The 18,424-nt window shown below is 32.4% G+C and overlaps 4 protein-coding genes across 8 annotated transcripts; 1 reads left to right on the top strand and 3 right to left on the bottom strand.

Moving 5' to 3' along the window:
- Window positions 1-2,545: 2,545 nt before the first annotated feature.
- Window positions 2,546-4,387, bottom strand: LOC127257357 (thioredoxin-like 4, chloroplastic). The gene is made up of 4 exons (XM_051283741.1): window positions 3,938-4,387; window positions 3,768-3,821; window positions 2,778-2,914; window positions 2,546-2,657 (listed from the first exon to the last, which is right to left on the bottom strand). The coding sequence occupies exons 1-3, from the start codon at window positions 4,385-4,387 to the stop codon at window positions 2,792-2,794; spliced, it is 627 nt and encodes a 208-aa protein (XP_051139698.1). The 3' UTR covers window positions 2,546-2,657; window positions 2,778-2,791.
- Window positions 4,388-5,544: 1,157 nt separating this feature from the next.
- On the bottom strand, window positions 5,545-8,608 carry LOC127257356 (uncharacterized). 2 transcript variants are annotated; one of them, XM_051283740.1, is made up of 5 exons: window positions 8,274-8,608; window positions 7,490-7,685; window positions 7,262-7,393; window positions 6,682-6,803; window positions 5,545-5,637 (listed from the first exon to the last, which is right to left on the bottom strand). In XM_051283740.1, exons 1-4 carry the CDS (start codon window positions 8,567-8,569, stop codon window positions 6,684-6,686), a joined length of 744 nt encoding a protein of 247 aa, XP_051139697.1. In that variant the 5' UTR covers window positions 8,570-8,608; the 3' UTR covers window positions 5,545-5,637; window positions 6,682-6,683. The 2 variants fall into 2 exon arrangements, with proteins under 2 accessions (XP_051139697.1, XP_051139696.1); XM_051283739.1 differs by lacking the exon at window positions 5,545-5,637 and having other exon boundaries at window positions 6,035-6,803.
- Window positions 8,609-11,827: 3,219 nt separating this feature from the next.
- Window positions 11,828-16,227, top strand: LOC127257379 (probable protein phosphatase 2C 12). Of its 3 annotated transcripts, none has more exons than XM_051283771.1 (11): window positions 11,828-11,975; window positions 12,150-12,268; window positions 12,593-12,903; window positions 13,358-13,529; window positions 14,038-14,191; window positions 14,279-14,342; window positions 14,759-14,866; window positions 15,062-15,187; window positions 15,268-15,506; window positions 15,622-15,827; window positions 15,914-16,227. In XM_051283771.1, exons 3-11 carry the CDS (start codon window positions 12,703-12,705, stop codon window positions 15,937-15,939), a joined length of 1,296 nt encoding a protein of 431 aa, XP_051139728.1. In that variant the 5' UTR covers window positions 11,828-11,975; window positions 12,150-12,268; window positions 12,593-12,702; the 3' UTR covers window positions 15,940-16,227. The 3 variants fall into 3 exon arrangements, with proteins under 3 accessions (XP_051139728.1, XP_051139727.1, XP_051139726.1); XM_051283770.1 differs by having other exon boundaries at window positions 11,857-11,975; window positions 12,059-12,268; XM_051283769.1 differs by lacking the exon at window positions 11,828-11,975 and having other exon boundaries at window positions 12,009-12,268.
- Window positions 16,228-16,295: 68 nt separating this feature from the next.
- LOC127257380 (B3 domain-containing protein At5g42700-like) lies at window positions 16,296-17,796 on the bottom strand. Of its 2 annotated transcripts, none has more exons than XM_051283773.1 (6): window positions 17,580-17,796; window positions 17,388-17,483; window positions 17,269-17,312; window positions 16,851-17,022; window positions 16,560-16,766; window positions 16,296-16,474 (listed from the first exon to the last, which is right to left on the bottom strand). In XM_051283773.1, exons 1-6 carry the CDS (start codon window positions 17,712-17,714, stop codon window positions 16,451-16,453), a joined length of 678 nt encoding a protein of 225 aa, XP_051139730.1. In that variant the 5' UTR covers window positions 17,715-17,796; the 3' UTR covers window positions 16,296-16,450. The 2 variants fall into 2 exon arrangements, with proteins under 2 accessions (XP_051139730.1, XP_051139729.1); XM_051283772.1 differs by having other exon boundaries at window positions 17,269-17,321.
- Window positions 17,797-18,424: the final 628 nt, after the last annotated feature.

The following is an 18,424-nucleotide window of genomic DNA, read 5'->3' on the forward strand; positions in this document are numbered from 1 at the left end:
TGGTTTTATATAAAAAAAATATTCACTCTATCTCATAATAAACTATCCAATTTTTTCATTTTAATTCGTCTTATAACAAAATATTCATTTTATTTTTTAATAATCGTACTATCTATCTAACATTACAAATACTCTTACAATTTACATCATATTACACAAATGTCATTACCTTTATATCACACGTACTAATAATGTTATTTTACTCATTTCTATTTTATTTCTACTATATTTTAATATAATATTAATATTTTTAAAATTACGTGCAAAAAGCAAATAAATATTTACTATGAGAAGTAATATAAATCAATTTTAGTATAATGATTTAAGAAGTTTTGAATATACACAATATTCAATAGAAAAATTAGATAAAAATAAAGTATTATAAGTGGATTTCACATATATTTTAAAATAAAAATTTAAGATTCAAAAGTATTTGGAGCATAACACCGACTATATTTGAAACATTAACAAAACTCCCACTTTATTAAAAAAAAAAATAAAAAAAATAAAATCTTAAAAAAATGATTTTATAGTCAATTTCACGGTCTTATCCTTCTTTAGTAAAATGGGCCATCAAATTTATGTCCTAACGGCCTTTCTAAAAGCTACCTAAGCAAAAGTTATGATAAAATCCTTATTTATTTATTTCAAGTTATTTATTAGTGATTATGCAATCCACTCATAATTGGTACATGACACTTCTAGTAGCATTGTAGCTTATCACTTATTTTGGGTGTGTTTGTTCGAAAAATATAAATATATTATTTATTTTATTTTATTTTATTTAAAATATCAAATCAGACTTCTATTTTTTATTTTTTATACTCTATTCGTCCACACACAAAATAAACGTTTATTTTTGACGCGGTGTTCAAGAAATAATAATATTTTAATTATAGTGGGTAGTTAAAAGTAGTGTAATGATATTTTTGTCCTTGCTTTTTGGTATAAAAGTAATGATGTGATATAAAGTAAGGGTATTTATGGAAAAAAAGTGAAATATTTAATGAAATGATTACTTTGTAATTGGACGTTCCAAAAGAGAAATATGTATATTTTGCAGTTGGACGCATGAAGTACTAAAAATCAATTTTACATTCAAAATATTACATCAATACCTATTTATATCGCATCATACAATTATTCAAATTTAAAAATTTTTATTATTCAAATCTCAACTCAAAATCCAAACCCCCGAAACAAACACATTCTAAATGTATTTTGTTTTTTATTATGAAATTTGGATGGGGATTGTTTGGCTGTGACGACTTTTTTTTAGGTTTGTTTATTTTTAAAATTATAATTAAAACTGAAACTTTATTCATCCAAACATATTTTTACTAATACAGGTTTCAATATACATAATAGTTATGTTTTTTTAACATTATTTTTTAATTACAATTTCCAAAAATAATAATAAAGAACATAAAATATTTTTTATAAAAGTAAAAAAAAAAATCTAAATAATATATTCAATTAAAAAATTAAATATTCAATTTAAAAATAAAATATTTTATATATTAGACAAATTGTTTGTATCATCAATTCATCTAAAGATATGAAACCATATATATTATTCTATCCGTTCCAGATACCATGTCCACGTTGCCGTTTCTGTCCTCCCACATATTATATCATTTTTCTTTTTTGGAAAATGATTACACACTTTTAATCTCATTTTAAACTTTTTAATTTTTTTTTAAATTTTAATTAAACTAATTAGTTATCTTAATTTTAGTTTATAATTATTTATATTATAGAATAATTATTTTCATTAATACATTCTTAATTATCTACTAATTACACTCCTCCTAAAATACGAAGACACAGTTTGTGAGACGGAGACTACCTCTTACAAAAAATTAATATTTTATTTAAAATATATATATATATATATTTTATATTAACTAGGTATCTCATATTTTATATAAATAATACTTTAAACTAAAATACTAAACAAGTACACATTTTAATCAAAATATTTTTAACCATAGATATGCAAAAATGATAAAAAGACAATAATTATATATTAAATTATCTTATATTAATATTTGTAAGATAATTTTGATATTTTTTATGTTTTATGTATATGTGTAATAATATATTTATAATGTATATAAAAAATAAAAATATTTTTATATTAATATGTGATTACTTTTGAAATAATAAAAAAAATGATATTCAAGTAAACAAACAAAAATAATAAAAAATATTTTAAATTAAGATTGAAAGAGTATATTTTTGCTTTATAAATATTAATTAAAAAGTATTGGCTATAATTTTTATTTGGACGAAGAAACCCAAAACTGCATGTTAGTAGAGTATTATATTAGAATACTTTCTTTGCTAGTTATGTAATATATTTTTAATTGAAATAATATTCGTAATGTTACATAGATAATATACTGTTACTAAAAATAAAATGAATATTATGTTATAGGATGAATTAAAATTAAAAAATAAATAATTTGTTATGGGACATAATAGTATTTTTCATTAAAATTATCATATCCAATGAACTATGTCATTGGATCACAGGTTAATCTCACAAGTCACAATGGTTCATTCATTCATACGTATCTTTTTACCAATCCTGCGTGTATATATACTCCGATTCGACCCGAACTCGAACTCGATTCTTCGTCGACAACGTCGAGCTGCCAATAGTTGCATAATACCATCACAATTCACAACCAGTACTGATAAAATCATCATAAAGAATCACACATATATATCCATATATATATATATATATATACATAGCAGAAACTACTAGCCTTGCAACATCGACTCATCCTCTCGAGAAAGCCGGAGATGTGTACTTGAGGATGGCTTCAAGTATCCGTTCTTTATCCCTCGTCGGAAATGCCTCCAACATCACCCCATTTTTGTAGAAATGGAAGAGCGGGACGCTCTGTGATTAACCAAAACAATTCTAATGCCGAGTCTTCAAAATGACGAAGCATATACCTATTAATTTTCATGGAATCGAAGTAGATATGTGCAAACTGAACGAGTTTATACCATCTAATCCCCGTTCGATAATGAATGAGCTACACTAATCTATAGTTAAAAACCGATGTTGGGATTGAATGGTTAAACCAATCGAGTTCATGTTTGTTCTATATATTTTTTTCAAAGGCCAAAATCAATTCATGTTGAGGGATAAATGTTTTGCAATATATCTACAATTCATTTGACAATTTCTCCATATTCATTCTCATTTCATTATTCGGCAAACCAAAACTTAGTTCGAATTCAGCATGTTTACTATTTTCAACCAAGCTCTATAATCATGAACAGGAATGAATTGAAATGAACTGAGAACATTCCTAGGGTTCGGTTCAATTAGCAGCTCTACTTAAAATTTCAAAACAAAATTGCTCATAATTTTTAGAAATTTTGCAACATTCTCCTTATCATTTAAAAATTGCGCAATATTCGCTCATGTGTTTAAGAAACATTACCCAAAATCCCCAAACATCTAAACTTAATAGATTGGTGGAGGCTATTGTTGTTTGAGAATCATAGTTTGGGGATTCTGTACAATGATTTTTAAAACACCAGAGAATATTGCGAAGTTTCTAAACTACAGGGAAATGGTGTAGACTTTCCAAATCATAGGTGAGACATAAGCAATTTTGCAAAATTTTAATTTCGAATTTGCTTGATTAAAGTCACGTGTACCACATTTTCTCTAGAGGTTGCAGAAAACCGGATAAATGATAATAGATGAAATTCAGACAAAGTTAAGTATCGCAGTTTACCCTGATGCGAAGTCGGTCGGCAACCTCAGACTGTTCATCATATTCATCGAGTACCTGAAGTAGCTCAGAATATTAGCATAAGACGAATTAACAAAAATAACCAGCACATGCATGTGAGCCGGTTTCAATAGAGAGTATAGAAATACAAAATCGATTGCAGTTACGCTCACGTTGTGTTTCAAGAAAATAACTGCAGCTTCATCATCCCCGGATCCCTTGCAAAGTTTAGCAAAGCCCTGTTCGATGTATTTGCAGCTTCCACAAGAAGTTCGGTAGAAATCTACAACAACTAATGCATTTGTTTCTTTGGCCTTTTCAAGAATCCTCAAAAACTCCTCATCCGTCTTAAACTCTCGTACACACTCAACAGGACAAAGCTCGTCATCGTTGTCATCAGATACCTCTTCAAGATTTTGTTTGGCAAAACATTTGATATTTCTAGAGGGGTTTATAATCAAAGTCTTCTTCCTCACAGTCTTCAGGGAACACGGGTTTATGATACTACTTTGACTCGAAGAGATATTACCAAATACCATAGGATTCCAAAAATGCACGACCCCGTTGATTACTGTCGTGAAATTTAAAGCCGCTGGCTGATGAAGAATACGGTGTTGTTGCATGATAAAGTAAAGAAGACAACAACATCAAACTCATCCAGAAGAAAATGGAAAATAATAGATCACTCCAAGCCTCTGACAAATAATCCCAGAAGACGATAATAGAGAAATGCCCAGTACTTCAAGAAAAATCCCTTATCCTGCACACAGCTGATAAATAACCACACCGAGCAAGATATCTCTTATTTAGTTTGTCCGCTAAATTTATCTTATTACTAATTTTGGCAAAGTCAACAAATAACATTTAATTATTACCCTCTATTCAACACTTGTTTACAACAAATATCACTAAATTTATTACATTCTCTCTTTATTTACTTTAATTTCTAACTAAATTTCCAAAATACTCCAACTATATGTCACTTTTTCAATAAAATATTTATTTTTCTTAATATCCGTGTCAGACTAAATTGTGCTCATTTTAATGGACAGAGGGAGTATAAGGGAATGAACAATGCTATTAACACTTATTCACATGAAAATCGAATTGTAGAATCATAATAAATTCAATGGAATGTAATGACAGACACAAGGCATCCTATAGACAATGATGACTTTGTTATATTCCAAATGACTTTATAGTTGCATCTTAAAAATCTTAAGATGCTATAAGAATCTTACAATATGAACAGCACCTTCCTGCTAGCATTGAAACTAGAATTTGACACATATGAATGGCTGTTAGAGTGACAATGTTGAACATAATTAGCCAAACAAGCTATTTAGATTTGAATCACCATTACATCATGCCTGTAACATAAGCATTTTTTATCCATGTTGGGCAATTAGTCACTCCCTTACCAAACCTTCGTGCTAACCGTGAAACTAGAATTTGACTCGACGACCTTGATGAATGGCTGTTAGAGTGCCCATGTTGAACATAATTAGCCAAAGGTATTTAGATTTGATAGCATGCCTGTAACATAAATATTTTTGATCTACATTGGGCAGTAATCACAGCTACTCACCCCTTTTCTTTTCGATCAAATTTAACCTAATCCCCAAATTGATTTAGATATCATATGGAGCACAATAAACAGGGAATTCGACTAAAGCTAGAATCATCAAATTCGGAGTCCCTCAAATATAGCAACAACAGAGACTCACTTTTTTTTTTTTAAGGAATATGTAACGAGAGAGAAGTAGTAGTAGAATCACACCTAGAATCGAATCGAGAGAAACGCCCGAGCAGAGTAGCAGATATGCCGCCCTTTCTTCCTGATTTGTCCCCAATGGCAAGTGGTCCTCTCGTACTCAGAACAGTAAAGTAAACCCATCACAAAAATCATTAATGAATGGGCAAATGTGTGTGTGTGGTGGGTGTGAGAACACGTCTGCCCAATGGCAAGAGACGATCCATTCTTACAGTTGAAATTAAGTAAAAACTGTGCGGTCCGCATAAATCGTGTGAGCAGCCATTGTTGTTTGATTAACCTCTAATAAAACACATCTTCTAAGATAGTCTGTTATTTTTGGCTTGGTGCAGTTTGCAGTGGATTTGAGAAAATACTCGTAAATATTTTTATGTGATGTTTTTTTTTTTTTTTTAAGTATAATAAAAAAATAATAAATGTGAAAAAAGTTTGAATATTTATGTAGATATTTTTCATATTAATAAATGATTATTTTTCTAAAATAAAAATAAAAATATAAAAATGTGCTATTAACTAAAAAAATATTTAATATAAAAATAAAATTATGTGTAAATTAATTGCTAATAAGATAGTGCACTGCCATTTTGGGTGTAATAAAAAAATTTATACTCCCTAACGTGTATTCATTTTATTCCGGTATCAATTTTCAATTGTACTACTTATACCTAGGTTACAAATACTCTTACTAAGACGGAGACAATATTAATTATACTCTTTACTTCAAGACTTCAATATATCACTAACTTTATTAGTGTACATTTTTTATTATTATTATATTTTTAATTATTAATTAAATTTTTAAAAATAATTCTAATTAATATTTTTTATTTATTTTTACATTTTTAATAAAATATTCATTTGAAGTCTAAATAGGCTAAATATAACTAAAGGAGTATAATATATAAATCAGAGCACATGGTAATGATAATGATAGACTAATAAGTCCCATTATATATACACACACGTTTAAAAGAATGAATCTTAAATGCAAAAAGAGATTTTTGTGTCCAAAAAATGGCTAAAAGCTACTAATCTCTCCTACTAACTGAAAAAAAAAAAAATCAAAAAATATTGGAGCATCCTTCCTGTGTAGGAAAGGCTCCATTCAAAAATACCATCAATGCATGGTGTGTAAATTCTTACATTCACTGCTGTCCGTACTTTTTCTTATGAACCGGCACACCGGGTCCGTAGATTTGTCGACATCGGTCCTCGAATGACCTCACCAGCCGGGACACAACCTCCTTCAACGACACATTTACAATCTGCATATGCACAACACACATCGATTATTCTTTCTTTGAATCGCCACAAGTTAGTCGAAACTGACGGTATACTGATCATCAAAATAAGCACACCATGTTTATATGCAATAACCTAATATATGGATAAGACCGAATTTAAATTTAAAAATGAATATCTAAAATACCTCTAACATAAACTTATACACAAGATTTCTGTTCTAGTTTTAGAATTTGATTCCTACATAATTTCGATGTATGAGGTTCCTAGTTCTAAATGGAAAGTTAAGATTACCACAAAGGGCCAGCCAGCAGAGAAAGAATGTAATAACTAAAATCATACTTCAATAAAAAGATTAGACTTTACCAAAATGAAATTGAAATTCTTTCCTATACTTTCTAGGATTATCAAAGATTCATAAATCTTGCTGCACTGAACTATTTCCAAGATTCGTAGAACCTAAAACTGTGAAGAAATTCACCTGACAATATAGTGGCGACCGCAACTTAAAATCCACCAAGAAGTGGATCTCACAGCTCCCTGGAACAGGGCCGGGATGAAACTCCCAGACATTGTTCAAATGCCTAAAAAGGCTATTCTTAGACGAAGTTGTCTGCAATATTCCGCAAGGGATGACAACAATCAATAACTTGTATAAGGTAACTAATCGAAAACCAACTCAGGCAATCTCAACAATGTAAATATTCACCTTGATAGAGTTAGGCTTGTCAAGGTGAACTTGAGACATGTAGCTTTCGATAAAACACTTGTATCCAATTTGTAGCTCAGCATCAAAATTTCCATCAGGATGGCGGCGAATTATTTCTGAGCGCTGACACCATGGAAGGAAATCTTCATACAGGTCTACAGCAGCAACCACATCAAACACCTGCTTGGGTGAATACCTAAGTATCCAAAGATAAATCAGAAGGCATTGCATATGAACTAGAAATCAAATTTCCATGTTTGATTGAAGTTTGAACAAATAAATACTGTTTGTGTTTTTGGATCAATTAGCTTAACGTTAACAAACACTTTGAAGCCTCTGTTTGCCAACATCAAGCGACAACATACCATAATTGAAAAGTAATTATCAGCTTAAGTAATATACTTCCAAGTTCTAACCCTACGTCCAAATTGCATTAACCACGGCCGATCAAGTTAATAAGAAAGGTTTTCTCGAATGAAATTTGATTCACAATTTTTGGTAGCTCTCAAATATATCCAAAATTCGAATTGTTCTTCGTAGTCGTGAATATGATAATCCACTCCACCTTACACGTTTCAGGGCCTTTGGTCGTCAAAGTGACTAAGCCTTATGATCTACAGAACCTCAACCGGGTTGAATTTCAACCGTAAACTCATAAACACTGAAGCATAAACACAACATTCTCTAATTTCACCGAATATTGAATATAGCTTCGGAAGTAACCAATCACTACTAAAGCAAGAGCCAAAAAAGGCAACAATGGCGTAATCAAAGGCAAACATACCCGACGACTTGTCTCTCTTCATGTTTTCTTGATAACGTATTCAAGTCTCCGTCACCGCCGAATCCAAATATACCTCTTCTTTGAAAAACTGCGTAACCACCCCTCGCCGCGAATTCAGCACCCGACGGTTTGCAAATCCCGCCGAAACCGGCTGAAGAGAATGCTCGGTTCGAAGCAACGCTGCTCAGAGACCTGATCAGATTGTAATCGGAAGAGACTGGTGATTTGTTGTGGAGTAAATTTGGCCGGGACGCGATGCGAGGCAGTGCTTTCGATACGGATTTGAATGGCGGCATGGCTGCAGTAAAAGACGATACTTAGGTTTACTATTTGGTGGGGTAAAATTATATGGAAGAAATCTGGCCTATTTATAAGTCGAGACCGACCTAAGGAGTGATCTATTTTTTTATAAGGATTTAGAAAATCACAATTTTAGGAATTGATTTTGATAAATTTTTATAAATTTGATTTGATTGAAATTTTTATAGATTTATATATATTTCTTAGAATTATAGAATAATTATTTTTTTATTAAAATAAATTTATATTAAATACATAATTTTATAAATATCATATATTTATAATTAACTTGCTATATTTTTATAAAATAAAATAAATAATAATTATAATAATATAAAAGTATTGTAACATCTATATATATAATATTATTATATTGTATATTAATATTTTTAATTTAAAATTTTAGTATTATATTTTCATTCAATATATATAAAAATATATTTTTTTCAAAAAAACATTAATAATTCACTAATATATTTTAGTTTTATATTATTATTTGTATTAAGAATTATAATAATATTAATAAATATTATCATATTATTTCTCACTTGTATACAACAATAACATCACTAATAATAATAATAATTTTAAAAATCCATCACAATCTTAGTTTATCAATAGATATTTTATTTAATACAATTTTTTATAATTTTTCATCAAAATCTCAATAAAATTCGTAAATTTTTAAAGTTTATGAATTGTTGAATTAAAATACTTGTAGGGTGTGTTTGTTTGAAGGATTTTGGTGGATTTCCACTATTCATCCAATTTTTTTCCCCCCAAAACATCAAATCAAACACCTATTTTTCATTTTTTATATTATACTAAAAATCAATTTTACATTCAAAACATCACATCAAACCCTATTTATATCACATCATACAACTATTCAAATTCAAAATTTTTACTATTCAAATCCCAACTCAAAATTCAAACCCCCAAACAAACACACCCGTAAAAATATGAAATAAACACTTATTGATTTTAAAAGTATGGATTAAATACTTTCAAAAAAATTTAAAAATTTGAATTGAATATATCCGTATTTTAAAAATTCAATAAAATCTTATAGAGTCATAATTGAATATATCCCCCAAAGCCTCGAATACTTATGACTTACCAAATAGGTTTCAATCCATAGAAACTAACTCTCTCACAAACCTCAATTTACATATCTATATAACTTCCTTAAATAATCAATCTAATTAAAATTGTCTTAAGGAATTGGGCTTGGGTTTAAGTGCTAAAGGGATTGGCCGAATTCGGTGGGCGAGCCAAAGAGTTGGCCAACAATTTAGGGATGTTAAATGGAGCGGGTTAGCCCAGATCCGCCCGGGATCCGCTCTTAATGAGACGGATTCGGGTCTAAATAATATGTTTCGAGGCGGATTGTAGATTTAAAATTTTAAATCCGGTCGAGTTCGGGGTGAGTTACGGGTTTTACTAAAAACCTGCCCCAACCCGGACTCGGACTCGAATCCGAATATTTTTTAAAATTATTATAACTAATATATATATGTACATTTATATAATAAAAATATATTATTTATTTACTTAAATAATTTTAAATATAAAATTCAATTAGTCGGCTCCAAATATTTTTTTTAAATTATTATACCTAATATATGTATATTTATATAATAAAAATATATTATTTATTTATTTATCTTATTTTTATGGATCAATATTTGATTATTTTTAGATTTTTTTTTGCTTTTAATGCTATTTGTTTTAGTATTCGATTGTTAAAAAAATATTTATTATTATATATTTTTTAAAAAAACGGATTTGGCGGGTTGGTCCCGGACCCGCCCCACCCGGGGCGGGTCCGAGAGTCGGATGGAAGCGGGGCAGAACCGATCTCGGAGCCTAATATTTTATAGCGGGGCGGGTCTTGGGGCGTGCAGAACCTGTCCGAACTTGCCCCGTTGACATCCCTACCCAACATGTATAAAAAGAATATAAAGAAAATATTACTTAAATTACTTTAAGATTTGAGTTTGTTAAATAAGTGTTTTTGGATGAATTTGTTTTTTTGGTATAAAAAAGTTATATTGGTGGTATAAAATATACGTTTTTTCGTTCTACATAAAGTGTTCAATTTTATTTTATTTTATTTCTATTTCTCTCGTTCCCATATAATTTGTCATTTTTTTTTTTAAACATTATTATCATTTTAATGACATTTTAGTATTTATAATTTAATGTTTTATTAATCTTAATTAAATTATTTAGTTATCTTAATTTTAATATATAATTATATAATGATTATTTTTATTAATATATTTATTAATTATTTACTAATTATATTTTACTTAATTCAGTTTCTATTGTAATATTGACATTTTAACTGGAACAGAATGAGTAATATTTTTATATTAAATTATTTACTTTTTGAATGAATAAAATTAATATATTATATTAATACACTGTACAAAGTTTATAATATCGATTAAGAACTATACCAAGGGTGTGTTTGTTAGGGGATTTGGATGTTTTATTTAGATTTGAATAGTAAAATTTTAAAATTAGAATAGTTGTATCATGCGGTATATAAGTGTTGATATGATATTATATTTAATTCTTTAATATAATTTAAAATAAATATTTGATTTAGTTTTTGAAAGAAAAAAGTTATTTTATGAATAATAAAAATTTGAGGAAATAAATATGATAAAATAAATAAAAGCACAATGTAAATAAATCCTTAATAAAAATAAAGACTAGTAGTACTGTTTTTAATAAAAAAAAATAAATAGAAAGTGTAGTTAAAGGATAGGCTAAGCGAGATATGATAGGCGATTAGGCGCCATCAAAATTGTTAGTTATTTGATCCCTAAAATGGTGTAATGTTAACTTCCAAATTGACCCATGTTTGTCTGTCTATCTCCTCCTCGTAAAATAGTCAAAATAATCTTTGTAAAAATCTTTCCACTTATTCAATGAACAATTCCATGTCTGTGTCTGTGTTTTTTATTTTTTTAAAAAAAAAAAAAAAATTGGAGTGGGATTAATGCGGAGTGTGCCGTACAATGGAAAGTGGAAACGCGCTTATGTTATGCCCACAAGAGAAGGAAGAAAAAAAAAGGGGACACCTTTTTCACAGCTCAGATTCCCATTCTGTGTTATTGCCGAACAAAAGCATTTTTCTGCGACTCACATATACATACAGATAGATACATACACGCATTGGGTCGGGGTGGGGTGGGGTGGGGTGGGGTTAGGGGGGTGGGGATGCTGCCATTATGTCAATTGTCAAATTGTCATTGCTGCTGCTCCTGCACATGAAAAACCAACAAATATATACACCAACACGGGTCGATTCAGTCTCCAATTTTTATTGTATTCATTAATTTATTGGAATTGTTGGAGTCGCCGTCGTCGCCGTCGTTGTTTCTGCTGGTAAATATATATATATTTATATATATAATTTAGGTTTGTTGAAATACTCACCCCTAAAAAGGGCAGAAATTTTGGCCGGACAGGAGGACAGCTTCTTCAATTTTGCCCCACCATCTCACCCCCCAACCCCTTTGTTTTTGTTTTCTCGCTCTTCCAATTTCTCTCTCTTCGTAGAATCCGCAGTGGAATGCGCAATCATCGGGTTAATTGAAGCTCGGAATCCAGCGGCGCCGGGATCTGCGTTTCTTCGTGAACGCAACCCGGGGGAGTGTTTGGGCGATCATTGATTCCTGGTTAGTTGTTTTCTAATTCTGTAGTTTTGTTTGATTTGCTATTTTTCTGGGGAGAAGTTTAGGTGTTTTTGGGGACTAGGGTTATACTTTGATCGGCATTGTTTTTTATGCTTATATGATTCGATTTCGTGTGATTATTATTGCGGTGCAGTCGAACTTGCCATCAATCTGGACGATCTTTGTAAATTATTATATTTTCAATTAGAATTTTTGCTTACCTTTTTTGAGGAATCGCTGCAATCATAGTTCCTTTTATGGTTGATGATGATGGCTTGTAGATGGATTGCAACTTTTTAGTTAACTTTAATTTTGCGATGTTTGTAGGATATTTTGTCAATTGAATTCAGTGGAAGTGAAAGAGAAGAAGAGATTGAATTTTTGGAAAGTGTTGATTGAGAAGTGGAAAGGATAAGTAAACTTTGTCGTGGTTAGCTATGTTGCGTAAGAGTAGTGACCACCAAACTGTGCCGTTATCAGTTTTGTTGAAGAGGGAGTTGGCAAGTGAGAGGATCGAGAGGCCGGAGATTTCGCATGGTCAGGCAAGTCAGAGCAAGAAAGGCGAGGATTTTACATTCATCAAGACGGAATGTCAGCGTGTCTTGGGCGATGGAGTTGCCACATATTCTGTCTTCGCGGTATAATATCTGGTTCTTACATCAATTTGTTTTTCTCTTATTTATTTTATCGGTGGTTTGTCGGCATACTGTCTGAGCTGATGGGTAGTGATTGCTTAATGTTCAATGACTGAATTTCTTTCGTGTTACTTACGTTTCGTTTACTTGTAAGGAAGTGTCGCGTTGACTTACAAAAGACTGCTGAGCTTTATTAGATTTGTTTGCGGAATTTAGATTTTGATTGTCTTTTCTTCATTATTTTGAGGCTGACATTTATTCGTAGAGGTCAAGTTGACAAAATTTTGGGATTCGATTGTTTTAATCATGATCAAAGTGGATGAGATTCGATTTTAATGATCTCGACCCCTTCCGACAATGCTGGGGATAATTTGATTGGTTGACAGGTGCTATTATTGTTTTCACATTTTCTGTTTTTTGTTCTTACTTTTTATATTTTTTAAACTTTTCTTTTCAGTTATTTGATGGTCACAACGGATCTGCAGCCGCTCTATATTCCAAAGAGAATTTGTTAAACAGCGTCTTATCTGCGATTCCACCGGATCTAAACAGTGAAGAGTGGATCACAGCGTTGCCCAGAGCTCTGGTTGCTGGTTTCGTCAAAACTGATAAAGATTTCCAAGAAAGAGGTACAAATATTATTGAATATTTTCTAGGTCATTCGTTAAGTTCTTGAAACATTTTACTGAAAAAATAGATACGTCTTGGAATCAAAGATGTCGAGATATCTTCTGTGAATATATTAACATTTGTGGTGTAGATTGAGTTTTTTATATATTTTAAGAACAATTTACAATTAGAGTTATTATTAAGGTAAAAGTGCATAAATATTAATGGCTGATTGGTTGCTTTTTGGATTTATTGTATATGGTTGGTCTTGGCACTTGATCATTCTTTTGACTAGAATTCAAAGATTGGATATTATTGAAAAATAAAAGTACTCTTTTTGGGAATGTTTCTTTAATGAGTTTGATTACTGTGATAAATGATGTTTCCTTTTGGTGAACTAATCTGTAGATGCGGAAATCACCTGCATTTTTTAAGCTAAACCGATTTTCACTGATTAGTTAATGAAGCTCGTCTTTGTCATCATTACACATTCTTATCGTCTTTACATTTTTGGCTCTTATGTTTCAGCCCAAACTTCAGGAACGACTGTTACCTTTGTAATTCTTGAGGGATGGATCTTAACTGCTGCATCAGTTGGTGATTCTCGCGGCATACTTCAATCTGCTGAAGGAACGCTGCATTACCTGTCTGCAGATCATAGACTCGACTCCAACGAAGAAGAGTGAGCAATTCATTATTTTGCCAGATTTTTCTACACAATTGGTTCCTTTATAATTGCTTCTTAGTTCTCCAGTTATTGATTAACCAGGAGGGATCGAATAACTGCATGTGGAGGTGAAGTTGGTCGGCTTAACACCGGGGGTGGCACAGAGGTACTCTTCTTACAAGCAATTGTATTTTGTTTTGCAAAATGTATGAGTCTTTGATTCGGTGTATGGGTTGCACTTTGAATGAATTGTCAGATGCAAAAGTATGGAGGTCCCAAACTCGACTATTTTAGCTATGTGCTATTTTATGAAGAGTGCTGGTCACTAAAAAACCAATCATTAATTATGTTGAAATTTGGCGTGATTTTTGCACCGTGTTTGGCAGAGATTATTTAAAAAGTCTTATGAAGTTTTCAGATCTTTTAAATGCTTATAAGGTGGGGGTGCCTTATTTTAGAAATACAGGCAATTTGCTGGTTATGCTTTGGATAGGCTTAAGAGCTCACAAATTGTCGACAAATTTGAATCGTTTTTGCAATTTTGGGTACAATTTTCATATGAGAATGGTCTGACTCTTGCAGATTGGGCCATTGCGGTGTTGGCCTGGTGGTTTGTGCCTTTCTCGATCCATTGGCGACATGGATGTTGGAGAGTTCATTGTTCCCGTACCATATGTAAAACAAGTAAAGGTTTGTTTTTTTATCGTGGAAACTTCCCTGCTCTTGACTTTGCACAGTTGCATCTATTAAGAAACAACTAATTCTATGCGTTTCTTAAAATGTTGAACATACGATTCGATTGTAATGCTTTTCGAGTAGTTTCAAGATCGGCAACTCCTTGGTTCTAGAGATCACAGTTTTATGTAAAAAACTTTGTATCGGCAGCTATCATCGCGCGGTGGAAGGCTCATTATCTCGAGCGACGGTGTTTGGGATGCATTACCTGCGGAAGTAGCTTTTGAGTGCTGCAGAGGGATGCCGGCCGAAGCTGCTGCTTCGCAGATCGTCAAAGTATCCGTTGTTCAATCTGTTATTTTATTAGTCCATATATATTAAAAGCTAAGTCGATGCTGATTTTCATGGTATTGCAGGAAGCTGTACAGGTGAAAGGTCTACGGGACGATACGACCTGCATTGTTGTAGATATAACGCCTCCTGAAAAACCCGAGCTACCGAAACCACCTCCTAGAAAACCCGGGAAAGGGGTCTTTAAGGGTATCTTCCGGAAGAAAGCTTCCGAGTCGACCTCACAGCGGGGCAAGGAAGAGTTGCCTGAATCGAATGGTGTGGAAGATCTCTTCGAAGCAGGATCAGCTTCGCTCACAGAAAGGTCAGTTTGATTTCAATGCTTCTGAAATCTGAATCCAGTTTCTAGAAATATCGACTATGGAATTCCATGTTTTCGGAAAGTACTTGACTTATTTTAACCCCTGTTTATACTGTAGGTTGGAAACGAAGTACCCGGTATCCAACATGTTTAAGATGTTCATTTGTGCGATTTGCCAAGTTGAAATAAAACCTGGAGAAGGGATCTCGATACAAGCCGGGAAAAAGAATCCCCGAAAACTGCGGCCGTGGGAAGGCCCTTTCCTTTGTCCAAACTGCCAACGAAAGAAAGAAGCCATGGAAGGGAACTACCGATCTCCGGGAGGTTCGTATTTATTCTAACATCGCCATTCCCGGGAGGAAAAGTCAGTTCTTGATACCTGTTGTAATATTTTATAATCTTTTTTACAGCCGGAAGATGTAATGAAAGTGAATAGTCGAGCACAGCAAGATAGTTTCGGTTCATTCAAAGGCGTGTGCGCGCTGGCGAGATGTTGCAAAAGTGTCGACAACTGAAGACCTGAGAAGGACAAATCCCCAGCCGACGCTGTTACTGTAAGCCTCTCGACTGCTATTGTGAATACCTTTGACAAGCTACACAATATTTATATTTCTTCTGACGAATCGAAATGGAAGTTTGTTTTGATCGAAGAACTAGTAAGTCTTGTGTACAATCAATCGTCTTTGTAATATTATCGCGCACCAATTGTTTGTTCGTTTGTTCATTCGTCGTGTTCGACTAGGCTTCTTCTTCCGGGATCTCGAAAATTTGTAACTTACTGTGTTAGGACAGAGTAAAGTAGCCTGGCTTTTATCGATTTTCTTGAATTCTTTTCCAAATTTCGGAGCATTACATAATGAGACTTTTCCGAATCAATTTTGTCGTGAAAAAACACATTTTGAAGCACCGTCGTGGGTGTCTTCCAACACTGTTCTCCGCGGCTATGATCAGCCAACCCTTGTAATGAACACCTGAAAGTTATTACACAAAACCATTTCACAACAAATCGAAATCTTTCCAAAACCGAATCCAAAATTGAGGAATCCCGTTTGCTACCTTGAAGAAGGCGGGTCGAATCAGCTGGAAAACCAGGGCGTCGCCGTCTGCCAATTTGTGATCAACTGCAAACTTCTTCCAGCCGCCGCTGAGCCCATTTTTCCGAGCAAGATATACCACTGACCACTCGTCTCCTTGCTCGTCTGCCAGAGTGACCAAGCCGTCGTTCTTGGGGAGTATCTTCTTGCAGACATTCGAGGAAAGTCCCTACATGCGCACACAACAAATATTATTTTATCGACAGAAAGGAATTGAATTTTGCAACAAGAAGAATGGATGATGTTAACCGACCAGCCAAAACCCCCCGCTGACATGGGAGGGAAGCATCGATTTCACGAAGGTCGGGTGGCTCTGATCAGTCCCCGCCGTCAGCTCCGACTCTACTTTCTCGGCCTTCTCGACTGCGCGCTGCCGGGCTTCGTCCGATGCATAGACGAGGCTCGACGTATCCCTCATCGGTATTCTGAGGGACACAACAACACAATACAACGCAAAATAAGAATTGAATTCTCTCAAAGTTAGAAAAGAACAAAGGCTCTATAATGTAATATTGTCTCTGTCATGCAATGCAAGACATGAATTTTAATAAAAATAAATAATAATTATCACGGATTATTTTTATAGCAAAAAAAAATAAAAATAAAAGTGTAAGAAAATATCTTTTTTTATGACAATCCACAAAAAATGACCATAGATTGATTTGAAGCACCTTCTGGGCAGCTGCAGCTGAACTCGCTGGTAATATACTACAGCCTGCGATGTCTAGAGATTAATTAATGGCTTTATTATTATATTTGTAATGAATGAATAAGATTGAATTGAAGATACTTGATTAGTTGCAGATTTGTTGGTAAATCTCTGGGACCTTCTCACGGGGAGCATCACCTCTTTCCTCGCCGCGCGGGGCTTCGGCCCCCTCTTCATCTTTTCAAACAAAGGACAAAACGATTGATACGTGTATATATATATATATATATATATATAGAGAGAGAGAGAGAGAGAGGGAATGATTTGAAGTACCGGGGTGGATTTGGGAGAAGAGGAATCTCTGTCTCTGAGGGCTTGAGAGAGAAGAGGGAGATGAAGTTGTTCCATTCTCTTCCTGTTTTCTTCCAGCCTCTGCTGCCGTACAGCCTCGTATTTCTCCTTCGACATCACCGTTGTTGCCTCAACCAACTATTGATCCAGTCCAGACACGAAGAAGAAGAAGAAGAAAAGCTCAAGCTTGATTTTTTGAAATGGGAGGGTGGGTGGGTGGGTGTGCATAAATAAATTTGACCGTTGGAATGGAATCGCCACTTTCTCACACTACAGTCTACACCATTTCTAATTTATAAATAAGTACGTGGCACAAGAGTGATTGGGTTTTTGGGCCAAAATTAAAATTAATATTGTTTTGGTCTATGGCAGATTGGGTTTTCATTTTTGTCTACAGTATGTGTTTTTTTTTTCTCCAACATTTTTATCTACATTAAATAATTTCTATATATCTTATATTTTCAATATTATATTTATATACAAATATGTTAATAGTTATTTATACATTCAATTTATAAAAAAAATTTCTCAATTTATTTACTTATTATATTTATTAAATTTTGTATTCGGATCAAATAAAGATAAATTTGTTGTGTGTTTGTTTGGATAATTGAATTTTCAATTCACTATTCATCCCATTTTTTTTCTTTAAAAAATCAAATCAAATACCTATTTTTTATTTTTTATATTATACTAAAAATTAATTTTACATTCAACTATTTATATAATATCATACAATTATTCAAATTCAAAATTTTTACTATTCAAATCCCAATTCAAAATCCAAATCCCCAAACAAACACTTACAGGACTTGTTTTATTTATTC

The sequence above is a fragment of the Andrographis paniculata genome, unplaced genomic scaffold (assembly GCF_009805555.1).
Source record: "Andrographis paniculata isolate CXL003 unplaced genomic scaffold, ASM980555v1 Contig57END, whole genome shotgun sequence".
Taxonomy (NCBI): Eukaryota; Viridiplantae; Streptophyta; class Magnoliopsida; order Lamiales; family Acanthaceae; genus Andrographis; species Andrographis paniculata.

Coding starts and splice junctions, on each gene's coding strand:
- LOC127257357 (XM_051283741.1), bottom strand. CDS start 4,387: ATGCAACAACACCGTATTCTTCATCAGCCAGCGGCTTTAAATTTCACG. Junction 3,822..3,937: donor TTATTTTCTTGAAACACAAC/GTGAGCGTAACT, acceptor GAGCTACTTCAG/GTACTCGATGAATATGATGA. Junction 2,915..3,767: donor CCGACCGACTTCGCATCAGG/GTAAACTGCGAT, acceptor GGTTAATCACAG/AGCGTCCCGCTCTTCCATTT.
- LOC127257380 (XM_051283772.1), bottom strand. CDS start 17,714: ATGTCGAAGGAGAAATACGAGGCTGTACGGCAGCAGAGGCTGGAAGAA. Junction 17,322..17,387: donor ACAAATCTGCAACTAATCAA/GTATCTTCAATT, acceptor ATTAATCTCTAG/ACATCGCAGGCTGTAGTATA. Junction 17,023..17,268: donor CAGCTGCAGCTGCCCAGAAG/GTGCTTCAAATC, acceptor TGTGTCCCTCAG/AATACCGATGAGGGATACGT.
- LOC127257356 (XM_051283740.1), bottom strand. CDS start 8,569: ATGCCGCCATTCAAATCCGTATCGAAAGCACTGCCTCGCATCGCGTCC. Junction 7,686..8,273: donor GAAGAGAGACAAGTCGTCGG/GTATGTTTGCCT, acceptor TTGGATACTTAG/GTATTCACCCAAGCAGGTGT. Junction 6,804..7,261: donor GGTCGCCACTATATTGTCAG/GTGAATTTCTTC, acceptor GTGCATATGCAG/ATTGTAAATGTGTCGTTGAA.
- LOC127257379 (XM_051283771.1), top strand. CDS start 12,703: ATGTTGCGTAAGAGTAGTGACCACCAAACTGTGCCGTTATCAGTTTTG. Junction 12,904..13,357: donor CCACATATTCTGTCTTCGCG/GTATAATATCTG, acceptor TTTTCTTTTCAG/TTATTTGATGGTCACAACGG. Junction 15,507..15,621: donor TCAGCTTCGCTCACAGAAAG/GTCAGTTTGATT, acceptor TTTATACTGTAG/GTTGGAAACGAAGTACCCGG.